Source organism: Mus caroli, chromosome 3, assembly GCF_900094665.2.
Source record: "Mus caroli chromosome 3, CAROLI_EIJ_v1.1, whole genome shotgun sequence".
NCBI classification, from domain to species: Eukaryota; Metazoa; Chordata; class Mammalia; order Rodentia; family Muridae; genus Mus; species Mus caroli.
The window spans coordinates 96272625-96290106 of NC_034572.1; the positions used below are offsets into that span (position 1 = coordinate 96272625).

Sequence of the window (17482 nt, forward strand, 5' to 3'; positions counted from 1 at the left end):
TTGTAGATAATGAAAATCACCCGGGGAAGATGGCAATCTCAGACCTACACTCTTCATTGAGTTCTTCCACAGTTAATGTTAGAATTTTAATAACTTAGGTTGGAAGTTATAGGGGTGGGGAAATCTATAAACGTTTAAGGTAATGGAATCCTGTGTCCTCTAATAGGATCATGTATCCTACTAGCCTTGGGGAGCAATTTACATCCTTTAAAAAGAGTAGGCTATGAGGGTTCAAGAAATGAAATAAAACTTTATTGTCTTCAGTTGTGTGATGCAGCTTTCTGCAACTTCACATTTCTTTTGCAAACTCTCCTCTACACCGTTTGTTCTCACGTCACGTCAACTCGGCCTGGTAAAACGCTGGAAGCACAAAGACTTTAAAGGATCCTGCTTGTGATTTTTGTTTTTCTTTCAGGAATCGATGCAAACTTAAGTATTTTGAGAAAAAAATCGATATTCAATTTACAACCAAAACAATAATTTCAGGAAGTCTGAAGTTCTATGCAAAGGAGATGGAGAGGGGCCAGGAGGGAAAATAAATTAATTCCTTAATTTAAGCCTTTCTTTGCCCTTCTGGGAATGCACATACCAACACAGGGCTCCAATTTAGCCCCTTTAAGACCCATGATTTAAGCCGGAGCAGGAAGCACAGTATTGTAAGATGCTGACGAGCAGTGTTACCTTTTACTCTACATCACTTACATTTATGGCACTTAACAACTGAATGGTGTTGGTGGCAGAGCAGCTCTGCTGTGACATTACCCTCCACACACAGCTGGTCTCTCACAGACTGCCCACCCCTTACCTCGTCTCCTAAAATATTTCCTGAGAAAGACATCCTGAGGAACTTCCAGTAGAAGGGACCTAAAGGTTTCAAAGTAAGACCAAAGCACCTGGTTACACTATGTGTGTGCGCGCGCGCGTGTGTGTTACACTGTTATCATGGGGCATCCTGGCTGTGCCTTGCCTACGGGTTTCTCTTCCTTCTCTAGCACACCTTTCTGAGCTAAAAGTTATTGAACAAAAAAATAACATTGGCTTTTCTAAGCACAAGTGTATCACAAATATTCCATGCCAATTTGGATTTTTTTTTTTAATAGACAGAAGGGTACACTTATATGGGCATGGAGATGATGGCGGCCTTCTCCTTTCCTGAAATGAGATCCCTGAAGCTAAGAAAGGAAAGAGTACTTGGTGGAGCATTGCTTCGGATGTAGGCAAGCAGAGACTGGGACAGCCCACTACAAGGTGTCAGGAAATGGCTCCTTGGGGACTCCCCTGCACAGGACTCTGCCAGGAAGCAGCTATGTCTACAAATGGGACATCAAGGGCATTGTCCTCTGAAACCAGCTACAACATGCTGACAGAAGGAGCCTTCGGGACTGCGCCGCTGACCCAACTCTCCCTTTCCCAGCGACCCTTTTCCCTGCGATAAGTTGCACAGTGGTGGTGGTCACAAACCTCAGGATGGGACAGCAGTAGTTGCCAGGGTGGTGGGCACTGTTTGGCTTCCCATGGCAGGGCAGCTTGGCACATGAGCTTTGTTGAATACTTGTCTCCCTGGGAAATTGGATGGCTACATGGGGCACCTGCCAACTGGGAGTCACAGTGTTGGTCTCTCCTGGTTTGTGTGAAGCAGGGCTGAGGAGGACTGGTTGGATGGGCTCCTGCTGCAGCCTAAGGGAGGTGCTGCAGCTGAATAGATCCCCAGGGTCATACCCTACTTCTTGGGAGAAAGACTGGGAGAGGCTGTGCAAAGAGCTGTGGGTATACTTGGAAAGCCAAGTCCCTGACATCTCTGGAGGGCCAAGCTAGCCTGGCCAGGCTGCCCACCATGTACGGCTGTGGTCCAGATGCTAAGGAGAGTGGGCATTACAGTGAAGCCCAGGTAAGCAACCCCAGGGCTAGGGAAGGGCCAACAGAGGAGCAGGGCCAGAAACAGGGCAGGTAGGCTCTCTCTCAGGGGAAAATGGAAAGCCAATCACTTAACAGCTGCAAACCAGCAGTGCACATTTTCTATCAGTTTCTTTCTCTTCACAATGTAAGGCAACAAAGGATTAAAAACTCAGGCGGTTGGACATTTCCTGTACTGCCCACCACTCCCCAGGATGGTGTGGTGATGTGGATAACTACATGCACAAACACGCAAGTGGGTGTGTAGTGTCTGGCTTCCTGAAGCAGAATAAAGTGAGGCCCCTAGGATCTATGAGGGGGTCGACCAGAAGTCCAGGTGGGTGTGGTACTGGGTCACAGGCAGGGACCAGTTGTAAGGCGAGGCTCCAGAGGATACACAGCAGCTACACTTTGGTTTACAGCTGTCACAGAAACTCCAGGGAACAGCTTCTTCAGAAGTCCCATCTATTAAAGTCAGATGCCAACAGTCACTTGTTGGGGAGGGCATCTCCTGCTTCCTTCCAAATAAAGTGCAGATGGTCGAAGGATACTGGTCTATCCTCTGCCAGTTTGAGTCAGCATTGAAGAATTTTTAAAAAAATCTTTATAAAAGAACTTCCTCCTGGACATATATATATATCTATTTATATATTCTTTTGTTTTTCATAAAGCCACAAGTATAGAAATTTTAGACTGATGTCTCGGACTGTAAGCGAAGAACGAACTTGTGAGATTTAGGGTCTATGAACTCTTCTGAAAGTACAATGAATGGGATTTTCTTCACATTGACCACGAGGCTGAAGTCCAAGCATTTAAGGACGAAAACAATTCCATCCCGTAACCCGTTTGTCACAGCCTCCTCACTAATAAGTCTCCACTGTGTTGAGAGCCATCGATCCTTGTCATACTGCAAGGTGGGGCCCGCACTGAGGTATCGTTCAAGGAAAGCCTGAAAGCCAAGGAAGAACATTGGTGACGTTACAAGGGTTGCTGTGCGTTATAGCCAGGCGCCATCTTTTTTTCCCTTAGAAAATGTTACCCAACTACCCCATACCGTAGACTAGAGTTTAGCCTCTCATGCTGAAGGCCCACGAGACCCTCTCTGTAGAAGGAAGACTCCTTGGGCTTCCGAATTTTCTTTTGGCAATTTACAATCAGAGGGTGAGTTGAGGGAAGTGGATTGGCTACCACTGTTGATGTAACATGCCACCTGAAGACACCTCCCTCCCTGCTAAAGTCAAGAACCCCGAGGGCAGGCTGAGTGCCTGGAACAGAGCCGTAGTCAGTGAATCCTGGGCAGACAGACAAGGACAACCGCACAGACAGAACTGCATGGCTCTACCACCTGCTGGCTGTGTGACCTTGCTCAGTCATTTGCCCGGTTCTCTTAACCTCGCTCACTGAGCTGCCACGAGGTGCACAAAGCGCTCCCGGTAGACACACTGTGGTGTTGTCTGTCATGCAGAACTGATGCATGTGTGGCTAGGGCTCGGGATGGCCAGACCCACTTCCCCTCTCCTGAGCGCTTGCTCCAGGGACACGACACCAAGCAGACTGAAGTTCTCTGATTCCACTACATCTTCATGTGCCATCCCTCCTGCTGAGAGCTATCCCAGAAATCCCTCCTAGACTTTCACACCTTACACTATCCCTCAGATGGATCAACATGTTCTTTTGCCAAAGCTCCTGAAATCACTGGCGATGACGTCATGCCATAGTTCACTTCCTGAACTATGCTGACTTGCTGTCTCCTCCCCATGAGGCTTCAAACTTGTAGAAGATAAGAACTACGTCAACCCTGTCTTCCACTTTTTAAAGTATGACTTTCTAATGTACCTGGCATAGAATTAAATACATACATCAGTTTAGTTGAGAGAAAGAATGAACTGACAATATAAATTGAAAAATACTGGCATATATCCATCTGGTCCTAGGCCAAGGTGAGGACCTTTTTGGTTTTGAAGCAATCCTCTTTCATAACTCCTCCACTCTCCCGGGCAGTGCAAGCAGCTGTAGCCATGGTGATAGGCACACAAGAAAGCGCTGCTGTGCTTCAGTGAAATCGGAGTCACAGAAACAGCCAACCCCTGGCTTCGACCTGTGAAACTTAATTCAAATGTGCACCAACAGACAAGTGGTTAGGCAAATCTACATATCTGGTGGAATCAGGAGCAGCTATTCACAGTGAAAGCTACGTGAGTCAGATCTGTGTATATGGAATGAATGATCCAAGAAACTTTGAGTGAAGAAAGCAGGTTTCCAAAACGCAGGTGTGTCTAGTATCAAAGCATCTCGGCCTTAAAAACTAGAACACAGACACAGCTAAGAGAACACACATCAGCCCGAACTGCAAGGAGTGGGGGATGGGGGCAGAGTGGGGTTTTTGTTGATAGTGTGGGGGTTCTAATTACTTTGTGTTCTCTCTGTGTCTTTCTCTGAGTTTGTGTGTGTGCACACCTATGCATGCCATGGCACGTGTGTGCTGGAGAACAGTTTCAGGAGTCAGTTCTCTCCTTCCACCATGTAGTTCTGGGGCCTGAACTCAGGCTTGGCAGCAAGCACCTTTATCCAAAGAGCCATCTCACCAGCTCTAGTTTTGGTTTTGGTTTTGTTCTTGTTTAATTGGTTGGTTTTTTTGTTTGTTTTTGTTTTTGTTTTTTTTCTGAGAAAGTTTCTGCTAGGTAGCACAGGCTGGACCAGAATTCACTACATAGCCCAGGGTGGTCTTGAATCCATAGTCCTTCTGCCTTGGCCTCCCAAGCAGTGTGATTACAGTGATAATCTACCACAGCTGGCTGAAAACCTAACTTTCTACATTGGACTTTTCTTTTTCTTTTTTAAATAAAAATCCAAGAAAGCATACATTTAAAAAACGAAATGGGAATATATCAGACAACTTTAAGGAACTCTGGAGATAGGAAACCAGCGGTCCCTTCTCCTTGCCAGAAGCTATTCCTCTGCACAAGGGGACAATAGTTTTCTATTTGCAAATAGAAATGTTGTATGTGGACTTTTGTAACAAAATATTCAAGTGTTCACCCACATTGCCACAGATGATATACCCCAGCATGTTAGACACTCTTGCTTTTGTAAACAATTTCCAGTTTGAAGTTACACAGAATAATATTCTGGGGGTGGGCAACGTACCTTTAATGTAGAGTTGTACATACAGATACTATATACCATAATCTGATGTTCAAGTCTCTCATATAAACGGGCTCACTGTTTGCGTTTGCATGTACCCTGCAGATACCTGTGTACTTTAGAATGCTTAATCTCTACATGGCTTGCAGCACCTACTCCACCGTGATGCTAAGTAGCTGCTACACTGTGTTGTTTAGTGGTCAGTGACAGGAACATGTGTACATGCTCAGGGTGGCAGGGAAGCATGAACATGCACTTAGTATGACAGGAGTGCATGTGTACACGCTCAGTGCAGAGATACGTGTTTCCATCCATGGCTAGCCGACTCCACAGATGGGTCCCGAGCTGACTATGGACATGGCTGTGCTGGATATTTTCTTGGGTGAGAGACTGAATCAAAGAAATGAAAAGCCTTACAATTTATCATGGCTATTTCTGCACGGCTTTCCCAAGCTGGTAGTACTTGGGAGAAGTGTAAGAATAAGATATCCTTATGATGAAAGGTGATCGGATGTCACTTGTGCACGAATGCCAAGGTCATCCACGCTTCCATGAGACTTACATGCTTATAGCCTCTCTTATCAGCATCCCTCACACAACAACTCTGTCAGGCAGCTATCCCTGCTTTATACGGGAGGAATCATTATAGAAAAACTTGTGCACAGCTACAAACCAACTGAGTGGATGGGCGAGAATCCAAACCCACCACGATACCCACTGTGCCCACCCATTTCTCTTTTTGCCCCAGTCCTCTATTAAATTACACTGCTGATGACTGCAACATCTATCCCTTACAGTGTACTAACGCCATGAGCCAAAAACAAAGTCTACAACATCCAAAATGGTGGCATCGTTTCTGCCAAAAACCGACAGCTGTTTAGTCAGACTTTTATCAAATGATAGGTATGACATTATCACATGAATTAACATGAGGTATGAAGAACATCCTCAATTCACTGGTTAGGAAACTGAGGCACAGTACCAGAAGATAATTGTCCAAGGTTGTACAGCAAGACAGTTGGTGGAGGGCCCAGGTTAAAATGGGTCAGTTTAGCATGTGCTCAGCATGTACATACTTTCCTGTCATACTGATCATGTACACATGCTTCACTGTCACACTGGGTGTGTACATACACTTTCCTGTCATACTGAGCGTGTACACACTTTCCTGACTACCCTCACCACTACACTGTACTGGTTCCAGGTGGAAATTTTTCCTCTGTTATAGTGCTACACCCACTCCAGTAGTGACAAGAGCGACAGGCCCCAAAAACCTGGGCGCTGTCCCGAGGCAAAAAGTTCATGGAAACTTAGTCTCCTGGAACCGTGGCATCCTGTATAAAGAATGCTCCAATGTCCTTGCTTTAGTTGGTAAACGGATCTGTGTGCTTTCCCTTAATATTACTTTATTACAAGTGCTCCTAAGGATTGATTTTTTAACATATAGCTAAGTTAGATTCTAGGCAGTCCTTGATCTGACCTTGGGCATGGATAGCTAAGTCACAGCCCTACACAGGAATTTACCATTATCTAGGAAGAAGGAAGTTTGTGATCTAAGAAGGAACCAGAGTAGATACTTAGAACTATAGATAGCTGAGTTACACCCACACACAAGTATTTACAATGGCCTAGGGGGAAAGTGGACTATACAATAGACTAGAATAGGAACTAAGGCAAGAGTGCGGAAGCCCTTGACCCTGGCTTCTAAGATTAAGTGGACCTTAGGTGGAGCTGTTTTTGATCCCAGTTGTTAACATTGAGTTTTACCCCAGTTGGTTCCTGCCAGTCCTTCCATGTTTGCATTCCCCTGTTTTGTGTAAGAATCCAGTAACCTCTTTGTACCTAGCCGGTGTGTCACCCAACTTCCCTATTTTCTTCTGTATAAAAAGTTTGATGCTCGAGTTGACAAATTACATTCAGATTCTACACAATCTCGTGTGTCGCTTCTGTTTGTCATTCGCCAACTCCTTGTCCACCTGCAACCAGAGACCCCATTCCATGCAGATAGGAGACCCCAAAAGGGGGATAGTCTGCAGCATTCTAGAATCTAGAGGCCTTCAAAACGTGTATTTAAAAAACAATTGTTCCGGGCTAGGGAGCCGGCTCAGGGCTACAGTGCTTGCTGTCCAAGTGTGGGGATCTGTGTTCAGATTCTTAGGACCCCCACGTACAGTGCTGGAAAGGAAGAGAGGGAGGATCCTAGGGCCTCACTGGCCAGCCAGTCTAGCAGAATCACTGAGTTCTATGTTCAGTGAGAGACCCTGTGTTAAAAAATAAGATGATGGGCTGGAGAGACAGCTCATTAGTTAAAGAGCCTTTATTGCTCTCCCAGAAGACCCAAGTTCAGTTCCTACTGGCCATATTAGGAGACTTACAGCCACTTGTAACTCTAGTTCCAGGAGAATGTCATCTTCTAGCCTTTGCAAGGGACATCCAAACATGAAAGATGCTCATACAGAAACACACAAGTACATAGATATCAAAATCAAAAGTAAGTCTTAAATAACGTGGTGAGCAATGGTGGAGACACGGGATGTCATGTGACCAGCCAAACCCAGGGACCTTTCTGCCCGAGCCCCGACCTGGCAGCTCACCTTGGGGGTCATGCTGTTGGTGATGCAGAAGGCCAGGTGCTGCAGGATACTCTCCATGCTGTGGTAGTGTTGCTGCCGTGTGGTGCGCAGGTACTTCTGCAGCGCCCTGGCCATGGAGGGGAAGATGGCCTGGGCTGCCTCTCTGGGGTCCATCACCTCTCCTGGAGACTTCTGCTGTTCCTCAGCCTGGAGACGCTGGATATGGATGAAGGCCTCCTCCACAGCCACCACCAGTCTGGAAGGAGATTCGAGACAGTCAGCAAGGCAGCGCCCACTGCAGGGTCTGGGGACAGTCCCATAAGATGCAGAGGGCCTTTGTTCACTGAAGCACCCTGGCCTACCACCAACTTCCCCAAGGCTCTGTCATACTGTATCCCTCCAGGAGATGGAAAGAGCCTGGGAGAAGAGAAGCAACAGCAGACATGAGATGGGAGTGGGTGGGTGGTGTCTCTGGGCCTCCCAATTCTGCCAATAATGAGCTCAGAAAGCTCACTTTAACCTGTGCTTTGATTTCTCCAATAAAAGGTGTCTCCTGAGAGGCTCTGCCCGAGCCTGACATATACAGAAGCAGATGCTTGCAGCCAAGCATTGAACTGATGATCACAGGGTCCCCAACGGAGGAGTTAAAGGACTGAAGGAGCTGAAGGGGTTTACAACCACATAGCAAGAACAATAATATCAACCAGCCAGATCCCCCTCCCCCTCCCCCTCCAGAGCTCCCAGGGGCTAAACCACCAACCAAGGAGTACACATGGAGGGACCCATGGCTCAAGTTGTGTATGTAGCAGAGGATGGCCTTGTTATGCATCAATGGGAGGAGAGGCCCTTGGTCCTATGAAGGCTCAATGCCCCAGTGTAGAGGAATGCTAGGGCAGGGAGGTGGGAGTGGGTGGGTGGGTGGGGGCACACCCTCATAGAAGTAGGAGGAGGGGGAGGGGATAGGGGGCTTCTGTGTGGAGGGAATCAGGAAAGGGGGTAGCATTTGAAATGTAAATAAATAAAATAACCAACTTTTTAAAAAGTGAAATAAAGACTTCTGCTCACACTCCATCCGGAAAGAGAAAGCGAGCGTGCAGACACAGATGCTAAAGAGCCAGAGCTTGGGTAGCTTTAGTTGGCAGAGGGCTTGTCCAGTACCACAGAGACCTGGGACAAATCCCCAGCACCTCATGTGGTGGCACAAGCTCCTGATCCAGCACTCAGCAGGTGGAGGCCACACAAGAAGTCAGGCTGACAAGACGGCTCAGGGCAAAGGTGCTTTGCAGCCAAGTCTCACAACCTGAATTTGACCCCCACCCCCACCCCAGAACTCGTGTGAGAGAAGACAAAGAACCAATCCCCAAAAGTCATGCTCTCCATAGGTTCACTGTGGCATATGTACACGCACACATACATGTACATGCACACATACACATGTACACACACACACACACACACACACAAATAGATGTTTTAAAAGGTTTTTAAAAGGAAGTTCAGCATCATCCTTAGCTATACAGAGGGTTTAAGGCCTGGTTAGGCTACAAAAAAAGAAAAAAAGAAGAGAAAAGAAAAGAAAAGCAAGCAGAGCTTTAGTCCCCTTGTTCCACTTACACCTCCCCCAACCCCCCAGCAACTCAGGAAAGGGAAGAATGAGGTGACAGGCTTAAGGGAAGCCACCTTTGTCACCTTCCGTTCACATGGGAAATGGTGTGGGTGGGTCTTGCCCCCTCCAAGGGCAGCCACAGAAGCCCCGTGGAAATCTGCTCTAAATGCAGATTCCCAGGCGCAGGCTTAGGCCCACAGACCACGTGGTAAGCCTTGTGAGTGGGCCCGGGACCTGTGATGGGTGTTTAGAGGTATGTCTGGTGGTGACTACACACAAAGTCTGAGAAACGTGAGAGTAATGTGGTCTGTAAACAGTCATCCAGGGCATGTGTACAAACAGAAAATTAATTCTGGAAGTTAAAAAAAAATTTTTTTAAAAAGTAAGAATAAAATGTTCAGCGGGAGGAGGGCCCAGGCGCGCAAGGGTCACAGACCTTGCTCTCCGCTTCTTCACCCTGCGTTCGTGTTCGGCCTCTTCATAATACAACTCGTTGTGGCTGGAGTCTCTGCGCCGAGCTGCTGCAGCAATCATGGCTCGGGACTGACCAGTGGCGTTATTACTGGGCCCTTTGATGGAAGGAGAAAGGTAGATAGCTTTAACGGTAAACGCCAGGAAATGGGACCGAGAAGCAGCACCAGGGTCTGTGGTCTGCTAGTAAGCTCCCACCCACGCCCCTACGGAGCACCCCTGGCTGGGCCTGCGCAGTAGTACTCCACGCTCATGGCAGCCAGGAGATCTAACCAGAGTCTGATGGGGAAATGGAAAAAGATCTCTGAAGGGGTTGCCAACTGCTCACCCCTGACGCCGGCCAAGAACAACACCCGCCGGAGCGTGCCGAAGAGGTCACTTACCATCTGCTACACAAAGTTTCAGTTTGGCCATAAGGGCAGCTGGGACATCGCATGCAGCGGACAATGAGAGAGAGTAGGCAGGATGGGAGAACAAGGACAGACAGAGAAAAGAGAAGTCAAGGGACACTGACAGTGACCACACACAGGAACACAAGCTAAGCCGAGTGCTATCGCCCCCAACACCAAAACCCAGCAACCGCAACATGCCCCACCCCATCTATGAAGCGATCTAGAAGTCCCGTGTCACCCTGTGCATGACCCAATTTAGCTTATCACAAAGACACAGCCAGGACCTAATGCTTTCTTCTGGGTGCCTCAGAGAGCTAAGTTTCCCAATCAAGGGTGAGGCTTACCAGTCATACACCTTCCATAGCCAAATTTAAAAAAAAAAAAAATAGACTGGACACTAATACCAAAAACTGATACCTATGTAATCCAGCTGTCTTATTGACAACATGAATCTCTCCGGGAGTGTGCAAAGCTCTTGTCTTAGCCCAGGTGCCCAGCAAGACGTGAGAGGGAGTCCTGTTTCTCACACTTGAGCACCTGACACCCTGAATAAAACTGGCCTTTGACTTGGTGAGTCTGCCTCCAGCTTCTGGTTGCCATTCCACTCCTGCTCCTGGCCAGGACTGAGAGACTAGAGAGGAGTTCCCAGATAGCTGACTCTCTAGGCTGAATACATTTCTAGGCCAGGGTGGAGTATTCTAGGCCGAATGCCCTCTGAGAGCATCGAGAGCATCGCAGTCTTTGGGTGAACAGCTCAGACTTCAGACTTTGAAAAGCATTCCTTTCCTAGGACTTTCAATCTAAACTGTTCCCAGCAGGAGGCAGGAAACACAGCTACAGTTTCCAATACCAAAATCTCCAAGTGGATGAACTTGCTATATATATACATATAGACTGTAAACTGACATCCCCCTCCCCAAAACATGTTTGTCTACATTTAAACTAAAAATAGAAATTGTTCTAAAGTGAGAAAAGACCTAAGGCAAGCACAGAGTACAGGGTTGAAGCAAACGTACTATGAGGTTTAAGCCACAGAGCCGCCTAACTGTGGCCCCCATGCCCCACAAACGGTTTCAAGCACATACCATCTACATTGTAGACTTTCAGGCCAGCCATGTGCTTGGCTGCTCGGAATTTGGCTGCTGTTAGGAGGTTCGGGTTATAGATGGTGAAGTCCTTGTAGTAATTTTCCAGAACCGCCAAGGCTGCTCGCTGGATGCTGAAAAATGAGGGCAAAAGTGAATGCAGGGTTTTCACCCGAATACAGTGGGGCTGAAATGAGAAGTCTTTCTGAGTCAGGTCAATTCTAAGTCAAGGTAGCCCTCCCAGGAAAGTCTGCTGGCTCCTGCACTCCCCACGGCTTCCACTGTGGTGGCTTCCTCTCCTCTCCCAGGCTCTGGCATTCCCCATATCCCATTCAACCAGAAGCTGAAAGAGGAGAAAGTTACAAGCTGTAACTGAGATTTAGGTTTGGGGTACATAAAGCTTTTCCTGTTTATCCTTAATTTACAAAAAAAAAAAAAAAAAGAAGAAGAAGGAAGGAAATTGAGAAGCTCACCCCCCCACCACACACCAATAAAAAGGTAGGAACTTTGATGATGCTCTGAGACCCTCATTCAGTAATTGATTACACACACATACACAGAGAGAGAGAGAGAGAGAGAGAGAGAGACAGAGAGACAGAGAGAGAGGGGGGGGCAGAGATTTGCCCCAGGTCTAAGGAACTGGTCTCCCATGTTACAGCAATGTCTTCCCTATGGGGCAGAGTCCTTCAAATGAGGCTTCAGTTACGCACTAAGATATTCTGGGTCTTAAGATCCTCAGAAGCTCCTGCCCTTCAAGTGTCCCGGACACTCAGCAGATGATAGCTCCAAGCTACCATTTTGGAGCTCAGGTGATAACACACATATCCCAGGAGCATGCTGGGAGCTGAACAGAACACTGCAGGATCCCTGCAGTTTCAGAGATCCACCAGCTGCAACAGGGAGGGGCTTTCACTCATCTCCTCGCATTTGACCTTCACGATCACTCCAGGGAAGAAAACAAAGGCACAGAAACCCACAAGACGCACAATGGCATGGCACACGTTAAGAGTCTGGCTAGAATTCTGGGGCGGACTGACAACCTAGATGCTGGCCCTTCACCCTGCGCTGTGTGTCCTGACATCTGCAGCTCCCGAAGCCGTTCGCCAACCACGCTGCACTAAATACCACAGCTCTGTTTTATCTTGCCCTTCTGTGTCTCTTTCCCAGTGCTCTGCTAAGATAATGGGCTTATAAGGATTATTTACAGTGGCCTGAACGCCAGGACACGGACTGCCTTGGATTCCCGGAGGGCTATATGGCATTCCAGGGCTCTCTACCCACTACTGACTGAGCAACCCTTAGCCAGACCGCTGAAGCCCCATACTACCCCCTACCCCCACTCCCCAAGACTCCCTTTGCACTCCGCTTTAAGAATTGAACACAGAGCTGAGGATGAGTCTCCAATGGCAGAGTCTCCAATATTCACCTCTGCACTATGTAGGAACCGAGCAGTCATTAGGTCAGCGTGGAGTGCAAGACTAAGGCGGTCCTTGAGGTGAAGGGCTTCATTTTGATCTTACTGTTGTTCTGAGTTCTGCTCATTGTGTTTTCAATCTCCTCCTCCTCCTCTGCTATGACCTTCCCCAAAGAGGAACGAGTGTTCCTTCACTTCCAATGCATCCAAAAGTGTACCCATCCCTATCACACACATGCATCCTTGCACATTGCTGGTCTTCTGCCTCTGCCCACACACTAATGTTTGAAAACCCTAAGGGTGAAAACAAGCTTGGTTATACACAGACACACTGGTTCAAACTAGTTCATCCCATGCTTTTATACCAGCAGAAGAATTTCTCTAGGTGCTCGGATTAGAACATTAAAAAAAAAAAATGTCCGTCACCAAAAGTTAAGAACTGGTGGGGAGAAATTGAGAGATGGCTTAGCCATTAAGCATTGGCTGCTCTTGTAGAAGCTCAGGTTCAGTTCCCAGCACCTATATGGCTTATAACCACATATAACAAGGGATGCAATATACTTTTCTGGCCTCTGTGGTCTGCATTCGTGTGGTGCACACAAACTCTGCAGGTACATACACATTATAAATAAGCAAGTAAATAAATCCTCCTTTAAAAAAGTCCAGAGTTTAAAAGTAGTTTCAGAAGTTATCCTCAGGCCCACCTCCAAAGCAAACCTTGTGGTGACTGCTGGGTTTTGTTTTTCATCCAGGTCACAAGGAGGAGCCCAGAGAATTCTATCGGCTCAGTCCAGTGCCTTCATCCCACATGTGCCATCTCTAGAAGTGCCTTCTGTCCTTGTCTCCCTCTTCAGAGCTCCAACCCTGCCACCTTCTAGCATGGCCTAAGACACGGTTGGGGCAAGGCCCACAGCTGCCAATGTTGGAGCAAAACTCTATGCATCCCCTAAGAACTTCCCACAGATAGAGCTGGTGCCCAGGGACAGCGCCCCGGGGCTTCATGCAGGACCTCAGTCTTGCCAAGGCCAGAGAAGTCCATCTCCCAAGAAGCACAGAAGAGAAGAGCAGGCATCCTGCGCCTTCTCCAACCCCATCATCGCACAGAGCTCCAGCATGACTCAGAGCCAGGCACAGTCCTGGCCGGATGCCCAGGCTGACAAGCTAATGCAGGAGCTGAAGTACTCGCGCCAAGTTTATAAATGCCTCCAAGAGCTGTGCACACTCTCGCCTACAGAGAACCATTTGTCTGGCACTCAACACATCTAACAATACGAGGGAAGGAGACTTTCCACAAAACTAAGACAATACACAACCAATGTGCCCAATTTGAAAAGGTTGCAGTCGTTTGAGCTAAAATCCAACATCACAGTGCTTCATCCTTTTTACAGAGCAAACCATGTACTGCATGCCTGAAGTCTTGCCAAGATACAGGATGGTGATTCCTTGTGTTCATAGCTGAGCTGTGCTTTGTACGTAACAGCCAGAAGTCATGGGTGCAAACAGCAGGCAGACGTCCCCAGTGCCCATGTTCTGCTCCAGGTTACAGGAACAATCTAAGCACTCAGAACTCCCTGGTTGATGTCATTTTCCACATTCTCCCTTGCTCTTAGCTAGCAAAGTCATTTCAGTGGTTTAGGTGCTAGCTAAGTCATAGACCCACAAGCCCAGGACTTACAGTGCATCCACTCCTCCAGCCAGTGTCCGTGCTCAGACACCTTCCTTGCCTTCGATCCTCTGTATCCTCCAACTGTGGTACCACACAGGCCTCTATCAGTAAGCCTTTCACACTCCCTAGACCCTAAAGTCTGTCCCTACACTCAGAGCACCCAGCATAACACAGACCAGTAATGTCTCCTACAAGGAGTTAGACATGCAACCCCTGCCTCTTTAACTTCTTACACAAGTCCCTCTCACACAAGCAAGGCCTCCTGTATTTCCTCCATAGGTAACACTTGTTGGCTCAACTTGTCTATTTATAAAACCTTAGGATTCCCATAGGTTTGAGATTAAGATCTTAAGGTTTAAGACTAAGAAGAATTTCATAAAGACATTAGAGGCAAAAAGGGTGGGGGGCAGCTGAGAGATGGTTGAAAGCAAATCCTAGACAAGATCATCTCTGAGGAAAGACAGGGGCAAGGAAAGTCAAACTGGCAGGGAGCTTGGCATCATACCAGCACTGGAGCCAGAGAGGCAGTGAGCAGGCCAGCCACCTTCACGCAGGAGCCCTGGGTGCAGGCTGTGGAGACAAGGCCATCATGGTCCCAGAAGTGTGAAATGAAAGCCATCTCCTTGTTCTCCTCCAAAGCCAATAATCAAACAAATCATAATTCAACTATTCCAATCTCCCACTTTATGAAACAATTGATAGTACTTCATACCCACCCCCCAGAGAACTCCAGCCTCTGGAGAGAGAGAGAGAATGAGAATATGAATCATTTTATCTTAAATTATTCACTTCTTCAAATTTCATTCATTTTTTTTTTCTTGAATAGGATGGGACTAGCAATCCAGAATGCCTGGCACTGCCATGGTACGTGGGCTCCAAACACGTATGTATGAGATACATCACTGAGAGCTGAATGAAATAAACCTGTCAGGTCAGTGTAGTTAGAAGTTCCAGTGAGACACCCTGAGGTCCAACTCGATGGGGTGCTGGCTAAGGCTGGCATCAGTTTCTGAGAGCTGTCTCTGAAGCATCATGACTAGTGGGCAAATTCTGGACTTCGACTTTCTGAGAGTTCACTTTAACCGACATTTAGGCCAGGGAAAATGCTGGCGATTGGGGCGTTTGCCTTCTATCTTCCCCATATTGATTTGTTTGGTTGGTTTAGGCGTGGCACAATTTTATAAGGTAATATAATTTAAAGGGCCCAGCCTAAGGCACATGCCTCGTGACCGATACCACTATGGCCATAGGTTTCTATGTCTGCGTGTGCTGGGGAGGCTGATTTGCCCCCTGTGTGCATCTGTGCCAATCTCTCTCCCCAAGAGGGACTGACTCCCTTTGAAATCGAGCCAAGGCAGATCCTTCCACATAGCTTTCCCTGGAGAAAGGAACCATAAGGACCATAAGGTTAGAGCACTCCTTGACAACTCTCCGCCTCCTGACAATCCCATCCACTTAGGGGAGGTGGCCATGACTCACACGTGGAGAAAGCCTTGGCCTAAGAAGCAGAAAGTCTGGATTCCAGAGCTGATCCTGCCATTCTGTTACTTTCTAGGGTCTTCCTTCCTCATGGCCTGTGATGGTGAGAGAAATCAATGGCCTTCTGCGGTTGTTGAGAACATCCACTGAAATCTCACCAGTGATTACATTTATAAACCATAAAGCATTATTCAAAACTGCATCATATTATTGATAACGGCCCCGAGCATTTTATAATAGGGAATGTGGTTCACTGGTTCATGCCATTCCTGGGCATAAAAGCATGCTCAATATTCATTTATCCTGAATAACTTATTATGTTTTGTCTCTTTAATGCTCCCCACAAACACTACATATTAAATGCTCAGCTGTCAGCCTGAGGAGCTCTGGGGAAGCAGTGAAGCCCTGAGAATGTCGAACCTCGCAGAAGGAAGTCAGGTCTCCAGGGGGACGCTCTTGAAAGGGACTCTGGGGTCTCCTGTTGGCTCTCTTTTTGCTTCCTGGCTGCCATGTTGGACAGCTTTGTTGGACTTTAGTTCCCCACCACATGGCTCTACCTGCTGCAAGTTCAAAGTACTGGGGCTGAGTGAGTGTATGTAAAACAAACAAACAAAAACAAACAAACACAACTGAAATTGTGAGCCCAACTAATTTTTCTTAGAAATTGGTCATCTCAGGTATTTTGCTTCAGCAATAGAAAGCTGACCGACACACACCCAGAATTTTGAAAACGAAGTGATCTCGGTGTTCTGCCAGAATCCCAAGAATCAAAAAAAGCGGAATCCACTCCTTTGAGAGTACCCCAGCCTCTGAAAAGATCACTCTCCCACTGTGGAAAATAATCTCCAACTTCTGCTACTAGTCCTTACTGCTTCCTCCAGAGACGCGGAGCATCTCATACTTGGAGGAAACACCTTGGCCATAAACCATCTCTCTTTTAACCCCTCTAGGTTGCAGAAAGAGGGACTGAAGTCCATAAAAGTATGCACTCTCACACACATACATGTGCACCTCCACACATACACACACACATGCACCTCCATACACACATGAATGGACTCACACACATACATGTGCACCTCCACACACATTCCTTTGTTTACTGTTCATTTTCTCTCCCCTTGATTGTGCTTTCTACAACCAAACCTGTATATATGACTGAACTCAGAAATTAGCACTGGTCTTCAGGATGTATCCAGGAGAAAGCCCTTATATCCTCCGCTCCTCTCCAGGGGAGAAAACATGGCCAAACAGGTAAGACCCTCTTAAGTTTCAGCCTTTTTCAATATAAACTAGATCCACACCACTCTATCAACAAAACAGCTTTCTCCATGAGTGAGAAATGTGAGCATGTTTCGAACATGTAACTGCCCCACATCAGTGCCAGGACATTATTGCAATTACCTCGGCATGTGCTGACAGATGAACCACTAAACAGTTTCTCATCACAATAAAATCTGGGAAGACTTCCGTGTAGAGTATATAATCACCATCCTTTGAGCCAACCACACTGACGTCCAGAAAAGGTTCAGAAGAGGATGAATAACCAGCTGCCCCACCCCCATCACAACAACTGCAAACACTGAACACCTGTGACTTTCCAGACGCTGAGCTATAAGCTGGGCTTATAAAAGGATGTCCACTCCTCCAATAGGTGGTGACAACCACCCAAAGGATGGGAATGCTTAACCGATCAGACAGGGGTGGAAGCAAACATGGAAGGGAAGGGAAGGGAAGGGAAGGGAAGGGAAGGGAAGGG

At 47.2% G+C, this 17482-nt stretch overlaps 1 protein-coding gene across 4 annotated transcripts in view; it reads right to left on the reverse strand.

The window, feature by feature from the left end:
• Positions 1-230: 230 nt before the first annotated feature.
• Vangl1 (VANGL planar cell polarity protein 1) overlaps positions 231-17482 on the reverse strand; it is a 50938-nt gene continuing 33686 nt past the window's right edge. For 3 of the 4 annotated variants that reach the window (XM_029475559.1, XM_029475562.1, XM_029475561.1), the window contains exons 5-9: positions 11165-11298; positions 10071-10109; positions 9653-9785; positions 7632-7866; positions 231-2842 (exon numbers count right to left, since the gene is read on the reverse strand). In XM_029475559.1, coding sequence (XP_029331419.1) covers positions 2582-2842; positions 7632-7866; positions 9653-9785; positions 10071-10109; positions 11165-11298 — 802 coding nt within the window. In that variant the 3' untranslated portion in view covers positions 231-2581. The remainder of the gene's footprint in view (positions 2843-7631; positions 7867-9652; positions 9786-10070; positions 10110-11164; positions 11299-17482) is intronic. The other variant, XM_021158187.2, reaches the window with a different exon arrangement.